This window comes from Papilio polytes, unplaced genomic scaffold (assembly GCF_000836215.1).
Source record: "Papilio polytes unplaced genomic scaffold, Ppol_1.0 DF824002.1, whole genome shotgun sequence".
Classification (NCBI taxonomy): Eukaryota; Metazoa; Arthropoda; class Insecta; order Lepidoptera; family Papilionidae; genus Papilio; species Papilio polytes.
In genome coordinates, this window is record NW_013525202.1 from 5,203 (window position 1) to 13,825 (window position 8,623).

At 38.6% G+C, this 8,623-nt stretch overlaps 1 protein-coding gene across 1 annotated transcript in view; it reads right to left on the minus strand.

Annotated features, from left to right (window-relative positions):
• Window positions 1-14: 14 nt before the first annotated feature.
• LOC106101215 overlaps window positions 15-8,623 on the minus strand; it is a 26,191-nt gene continuing 17,582 nt past the window's right edge. Inside the window, exons 6-8 of the mRNA XM_013280373.1 lie at window positions 4,746-4,918; window positions 3,642-3,710; window positions 15-145 (exon numbers count right to left, since the gene is read on the minus strand). Of these exons, the coding sequence (XP_013135827.1) occupies window positions 15-145; window positions 3,642-3,710; window positions 4,746-4,918 (373 nt within the window). The remainder of the gene's footprint in view (window positions 146-3,641; window positions 3,711-4,745; window positions 4,919-8,623) is intronic.

Sequence of the window (8,623 nt, forward strand, 5' to 3'; positions counted from 1 at the left end):
TGTGGAGGACTTTCTCATATCATGATGTATTGTTGTGAGTAACGTGTTACCATGTGGTGCAGATGGTGAGCTGCGTGGTGCGGGGCGTGGAGCAGGTGGGGCTCCGCGGACGGCCCCGCCCCCGCGCCCGGGCTCAGCCTCATCTCTGCAACACACGTACATACATACCAATATTTGATAACCAATCAATTTACTCAATTAAGTTTCAATATATAAATATAAACATGTTTCGATGAATTATCTTTAAGCCTCGTTAATCCTGAATATGGTGCGTTGACCTCCGTACAAGAGTTAAGAAAATTAGTCCCTTATTCAGAATTGTAATTGTACAAAATGTACAACTGCCATATTGAAGACTCGTTTAATTATCCATACATTCTTTTAGTGATGATTTCTCACTGTAAATCTTACTAATATTATAAATACGAAAGGTTTAGATGATTGCATGTTTGTTAGAGTTTGTAGCCTAAATAGCTAAACGGAGCTCGATGAAATTTGGCATGGACATAGATTGTAGTCAAGAAGAACACATAGGCTACTTAGTTTTAATACTACGCACGGAGTCCCGGATGTAAGCTAGTATACAATAAGCTTCTTTTAGCGGACAATTTAATTCTGAGTGTGGCAATTAGTATCCACTTGGAAAAAAACCGACAGACAACAAACTTAAAAAGAATACTTGGGTAATACATCAATTGGGTTGCCTTATCACAAGGTCACAGTTACCTACAATCTTTAAGAGATAATGTATACAGACGCCTTGCAAGTGCTGCGGTTTGCCGCACGAGCACCTTGCCCAAAGTGACCGCAGCGTGTGGGGGTGGCGTTAGGGGGCCGGCGGTAGGGGAGCAATGCCGAACACTTACGCAACCCGCGGGACCGTGGTAACGCACGCGCTATGGGGAAAGTTGATCAGACAAGTGCAGCCAGCATACAAGCGGGCGAAAGGTTACGAGTGATTTTCGAACTGTATGAATTATTATGAAAAGTGCCTTCAGTACTTTAACAGCACAATATCTATCTATACATATAATAAAATTAGAGTGTTTGTAACATAAAGGAAAATTTCCAGATTTCGGGAAGATGTACGTTGCTGATACGAAAATCGCATTTAAATACTTTTTGTCTGTCTGTCTGTCTGCAAGCCGCGTTTGTTCCAGGTAATCTGCAAAACGGCTGGGATAATTTCGACCGGACTTTCACTAAAGGGTAGCTGACATAGACAGACATATTATAGGCTACTTTTTTATCTTAATAGTGCGCGAAGGTAGTCGCGGGCAACAACTAGTATAATTATAAAACTTCATATGCCATATACGACTTGAAGGCAATCGACCTGTCATGGCTCGAGACAAAACGCCAAGGACAGAGCGAGCTGGCGGCGTACTGTGGACGCCCTCTGCCCCACTTTGGGGACATAGGAAAAGAAGACAGAGAGATATATGCCTTTATGACATTTTCATGCATAAATTCAATAAGGATTCTGATACAATCAGAGGCGACTACCTCTTTTAATAAATTTATTTGGGATATTGTCATCAAACACTAATAAAACTTTAAGTAATATGCTTACAAAACTTATACAAATCATGACTTTATTTTTTTTTTAATACGCCTAGTTATCCGCACGTGACGCTTGTCGGCTCGTGGCGAAGTTGCGAACAAACACGTGCGCATTTTGGTAGAGTTCTGCTAACATCGTCTACTTGCACCATTAGAGTACCAAGTTAGTTTTACAGTTGTATTTAAAAAAAAGCTTAAAAAAGCACAATTACAGTTGCTAATTAAATTAACAAGTATTAATAAGCAAGATTTCGGACTTTAACTTTTTTATTTAACTACGAATTGTTGCCAGCGATTTCGTTGGCCGTGGAATTTAAAAAAAAGGTCGTCTGTAACATCTACTTTTTAACAGCTAACTTCCAATCAAAGTCTCGTGCAAATCGGTCCACCCGTTCCAGAGATAGCGGTCCGGTCGCCATTTTACAGCGCGGAATTTAAAAAAATGTAGCCTATAGTATGCGGGTCTATGTCAGCTACCCTCCAGTGGACATCCTGTCGAAATTGGCCCAGCCGTTTCGGAGGTTACCCGGAACAAACACGGCTTGTGGACAGACTGATATACAAAAACTTTTAATATTACAAACAGACACTCCAATTTTATTATATGTATACATATAGATATAAATTTGTAAATACACTTGATTCAATAGCGACTGCTGTCAGCTACCGGATATCTAGAAAGATCCCATAAGGTAACAATACAGCCAACCTACAACCACTGAACTCCCTTTACAATAGACAAGACTGGACAAACACTACGCATAGAGGAACGTTTATCTGTGGTCTATAACAGTGGCTATTGTTACTAGATAGTGACGTCACAGCGATGCAGAGCAGTTTGCAGTACTGCTATTAAACGCACATAGATGATATTTCTTTATATAACTTTTGACAGCTGTAACTATCTTAGAAAACTTTCATTTGTTTTCAAACAAAACACATCACAGCAATGAAATCTGTACTTTAATGTAGGTTCAATGGCAGTACTGCGTGTCTACTCACAGTTCCGTCTCCGTGTGAAAGTGGCATGAGATATAAAACAAAAGGAGCTGGCGCAGAGGAGTCGCGCAGTAGAAAGCGGCTTACGAAACCTCGGCCGCGTCCAGTACGTTCGCAAACTTTCAATCTAGATATAAATAAGTTGGCCTTATAAATCACGCTTCCTTGTGCGGAATCGACAAATTATTATGATTTTTTATAATACTGCGAGTTAAAATTGTAGATATATCGTCAAGACCATAAAGGAGAGTGACTTGTCACCTGAACAATCAAAATAACTTGTAAGGAGTCAAGAAAACGCACTCCAAGTCAGAGTGTATATATCAGAGTGCATTTTAACCAGTTAATATAAAAAGGCAAAGCGAAACTCGTTCCTCTGAACTTTTCATACGAAGAATAAATAAAAACAAGCTCGCCACTGTTATTTTTACCTTGCGGAGTCGCGAAGGCAATGGCTCTGTCGATGGCCGATAGAATAATAACCTTACAGCGCATATTCAATTATAAAAAAAACCTTTATGGCGTGTTCATGAATAAAAATAATAAAGATTATGATAGAATCAGAATCGATTACCTGGTTCACATCTCGTTTTTTTTTTGTTTTTATCATATAAGGTTGCAAACAAGCAAGCGGGCACCTGAATCCACCGAAATGGAAAGCGACCGCTGCCCATAAACATCCGCAATTGCAGATTCGTTGCCTACCCTTAACTGACGGAGAAGATGCACATAAAGAAGACATTTCCCCTTCCTATACGTCTCCTTCACCGTCAAATCCACTTTTCCTTCTCCTCCTTCCCTCTTAAGAACAGGGTGGAAATGGAAAGGGACTAAAGTTAGGCCTACGGCAGCACACTCATCAGACTATACGGAGAATTGCTTCCACTTCACGCCTGTTTTCTGTGTGTTCGTGGTATTACACCAGGCGAACCGGCCCATTCGTGGGAAGATGTCAAAGCGGGCTCTACCACTATGACTCATTGTTTACAAGTGTTATTTTCATAGCTACTTTATACGTCGTAAAAGTTATGACTTTAAAGTGTTAAATATATATTATCTTAGTAATACAAGTAACTAACCAGGACGTCGCCTCTCCGAAGGGCCCGCAGCGCGGCGCTCCGCACGCCGCGACCCTCCAGCACCAGCTCCTGCACAAAATATTGACCATCAACCTAGACCAAAAGTCCTTGTGCCTAATTTTAGTTGCCCCTTCCCAAGCCTTTATCTATACATATAATAAAATTGGAGTGTCTGCAATATCAAAAGAAAAAATCCAGATTTCGGGAAGATGTATATGCGTTGCTGATAACGGAAAATTTTTGTCTGTGTCTGTCTGTCCGCAATCGTCGTTTGTTGACGGCTGGATTTCGACCGGACTTTTACTGTCAGCTAGTAGACGGACATATTATAGGATACTTTTTATCTTAATATTGCGTGGACAAACGCGGACAACAGCTACTAACGAAATACACTTCAAAAAGGAATTACGAATAAAACACTTTGAAAATCGGTGTTCTGCGTCAGTAATGTTTAAGGCGTAATGGCTTGGGTTGAGGTAATTTAAGGTCTTATATAACTGAGTTCAGTAATAGGTCAGTGGGTCCGGATATAAAACATCTGTATGTGACGTCCGCCAGCACAGAGCCTGCAGCGACCTGCGACCTGCGATCTGGACCACATCCAAATTATCTAAGGCTATTCAAATATGTATTCGGTTGCCAGAATCTTGCTTGATATCTAATGCTGTAGACATATTTAAATCTAATTTACTTTTTTTAACTAAAATGTATCAAACTGTTCCCGTGCGGCTTCTTCCGCATAAAAGTATAAAAACATTCATTGTTTACATTTGTGAAGTTTAAAATTGCAAATTTCAAAATTAAAACAATTATCGTTACTATGACGACCTAGCTTAATTGATAACAGCTTATAGTTTTTATCTCTTTCCCGCCTGAGCATTTTTCCAATTTATTTACCCTCAAAGTATAATAGTGTTAAAATATTTAGTCTAAAGCGTGTCGTAATTGTAGGTCTTTATATTAAAGAAAGAATTATTTAACAATATGCTACGATTACTGACTTCCTACGCCACGAAGTAGTGTGTTTACGCTTTATGATGTTCGTTGTCTCTATTTCCTACAGTAAATAAAAGAGAGAAAAACATATACAGATGCAATACTGACCGACACTGAGTCTCCTCTGGTCGTGATGCTGCGGGTGGTGGGGGTGATGCGGAGGGAGGTGCGCGGGGTGCGGCCCGTGCGGGTGGCGCACTTCGCGCTTGGCGTGCGCGTGCGCGGGAGGGGGTGACGCTGCCACGCACGCCTCCTTTGGGCTTCCTGCACTGCTGCCATCACTGTAAACACATCATTGTTACTATAAAACTACAGAGATTTGCCGTCCACCATACAGGATAGAAGCGTGATATGTGCAACTGAGTTATCTCTTCTGATAAGTTCGGTTGATGACTCGACACGCACAACTGCTGATAATAGGTACGCTGCAACTTGTGTTGCAAGTATTAACACGTATGTTTGTATAACCGTAGAACACTGATATACACTTATATTCAACACATCGATAACTCCTAGGAAAACTATCGTAAGTCACAATTTTGCGTTTTAAACCTCGGTTTATATATTTTTTTTAATTGACATTATAAATATTATTTTTGTGTTTTGAATGTTATTTAGAAAAAGAACTATAGATTCTGTTTGTCTATTATCGTTATTAAGCGCTTATAATTTAAACTTTCGTCTTGCAATTTACTCGTTTCCGTAGGAGTCATAGAGTTATCTTGTTCACTGCCTTTAACAAGTGAGTTTTTTAAAATACCACATTTATCTACCATTATATAGTCCAACTAACTTAATTGGCTACAAAAGTAAAAGCAAATACAAAATACAAAGTCGCGATACACAACACGCGTACATTGTGCATGGCAACACTGGATATATAGCATAGCAAATGTTATTTGTAGGGAAGTGTTGCGGACGTCGACAGTGTTGACCACTGTCCCTAACCATAGAGAACCATAGAGTTTTTCACTTTTCTTTCTCGCTCTAACATAAACTAATTTCTTGTCATTTACATGGCTGCCATTACAATGTGGAACTTTTTTTGGTTTTGCAAATTACGATTCAAATTGAAGTTACTTGTTTACGGTTAGGTCATAAAGTGAGAAAATGGTTTTAATGTCCGACTTTAAAATGTTCAGTTTATCTATGGTGAAATGGATTGCAACGTAGAATACACTGTACATCGTCTTGGGTGTTGAGTCAGCAATCAAGATGCACAATCAAAAGATATCAAAGTTTTTGTACGTCTTAGTCATAGCAAATAAATTATTGCTTATCACGTAAAAACTACGGAGCCGATTTTAAAAAATAACATACGATAGTATATCTATTCTAATATTATAAAGAGGAAACATTTATTTTTGTATTTATTTAAATCAAAAACTACTGTAGCGATTTCAAAAATCTTTCACCAATAAAAAGCTACGTTATCAGTGAGTAACATAGGCTATTTTTTTTCTACTTTCAAGCGGGCGAAGTCGAGAGCAACGACTAGTTATATAAGACTCATATTATACGCTAAATTCTTGATTGAAGTTTCGTAGATATGCGGGAATTTTATTTGCATGCCTCTTAATATGAAAAATAGCACCCACTTCACAGATGTGAACCCTAAACCCTACGGAACGTGGGGAAACCGAGCGGTCGACGACCCCGCAGTTTTGGGAATACAAGGATGTCTATCACCGAACTAAAATGTATCTTAACACCTACGAATAAGGTCTACATTGTGTCGAGATTATCAATGCCCTTGTGGGCTCGGTTAGATGACTCGACGCGTCTTTGTCGCGTACACAAACAATACAACACGTACACGAACCAACTGAATGTGTACCTTATTGCTATAGCAACAAGGTTGATTTGAGCTTATCTTTGTGTAACAAAGAAAAATAAAACATTGGCTTCCAAAACAATGCTGTTGTGATAACAGTTGCTTTTGAATATAGACTTTATTTCTATGACAATAAGGTTCACAATAACATATAAAAAATGTTCAAAGTTTTTGTAAGACAGACTGCCTGGAACTTTGAAGTCGGTATGACGAATTTTGAGGGTATATAACAAAAAGTAATTATCACATACAGATTTCACTTATTTATTAATATAGAACCATATAGATTAAACATATTATGTAAATAACTAATTAAAAAAATGTATATTTGGTACACAAAATACTTATAATCCATTAAAATAAACTTATGAACACCAAGTTATTCAGAACAAATCCCTACTCTCGGGAATACTAGGACAAAATTGCAACATTTAAAAATAATTCACAAACCCCACAACAATATTCAACTCTAAACTTATAGCTTTAAAGTACAAAATAACCGACATTGTGTAACACTAAGCCATTCCGTACGATTTTCCGTCCTACTCTAGCGCAGGGTGGAACATACGAGTGGGAGAGAGGCAGCATTAGCAGACAATTTATCTCAAACTGGCCCTTGCTGATAGCTTGCAGACGCGGCTTGTGTTTACCTCCCAAGACCCCTATAGCTCAGAGATTATCTTGTTAAAGTACCGGGTTCGAAATATTAGTAGTATATATATATATATATATAGAGAGAGAGAGAGAGAGAGAGAGAGAGAGAGAGACTAATATTATAAAGAGGAAAGATTTGTACTTTTATATGTACTGAAATAACTCAAAAACTACACCATAAGAAAGGTAATTTATCTGCGTATAAAGGCTTGTATTTAATTATTTTCACGAGAACAAAGTCACGAGCAACAGCTAGTATAAAATAACCCTTCTGTACTTTTAAATCAGACTGAGACATAAGAGAATATTAGAGAATTATAATTATAACCTCGCGTACTCGTAGTAACCTTTGTTAAAATCCGACTGCCAATTCCTACGCGGAAAAGATTAACAATCCTCTTCCTTCATTTTCATTTCCTCGTGATTTATAAAAAAAATGTATATACGTTATAAAGCATACAAACGCAAAACGATTACGTAAACTTACGCAATTAAGTTTATTAATTCATTGTATACAACTTTTCTTAACGAATCGCCATTCAAACATATTTCCTACGGTTTTAAAGGTACAGTGGTAGTGCCCGCTTTAACATCTTAGCACTGCAGGGCTGGCACGCCCGGTGTACCACGACCACACAGAAGACAGACGTGAAATGGAAGCAATTCCAAGTTTCGTCTGATAATTGTGCCGGAGGCCTAATTTAAGTCTCTTTCGCTTTACCACCCTTTTCTTGAAGGAGAGAATATGAAGGGGTAGTGGATTTGACGGTGAATGAGATGTATAGGAAGGGGAAATATCCTCTTTATGTGCGTCCCCTCCTCCGTCAATTAAGGGTAGGCAACGCATCTGCAATTGCGGATGTCTATGGGCAGTCGCTTCGTCATTTTGGCGGATTCAGGTGGCCGCTTGCTCGTTTGCCACCTTATATTATAAAACAAAAAGATAACAGCAGTGGTAGCTCGGCTTTAATTTTTGTCAATAGGTATTACTAAGTATTTAAATCAATATTTCACTAGGTGTTGCCCGCGACTTTGCCCACGTAAAATTAAAAAATAAAAACAGAAGTAAGTAGCCTATGTGTTCTTCCAGACTATAATCAAATTTCATCGAAATCCGTTCAACCGTTTAGACTACAAACTCTAACAAACATCCATCCATCCATCTAAACTTTCGCATTTGTAATATTAGTATGATTTTAGTGATACTAGTTTATTTAAAACAAAATAGAGGAGGTTATTATAATTTTGTAAAATGTCAATTGTTTCTCATGACAATTGATATATGATATACCAGTGAAAAAATGTTGTTCACTGCCTAGTCTATATACTTCAAATGTCTGCATTAACCTATCACTAGGCATAGCATCACAGGTCGCATCTAAACTGGATATTATGCGCTGTCAGGTATACGCGATGCGGGTTCAGTGCGGAGGGACACGTGACGTCACGTCTGCACGCGTACGGCGCCCCACCCAAAACACTACGTCTACCCAACGAG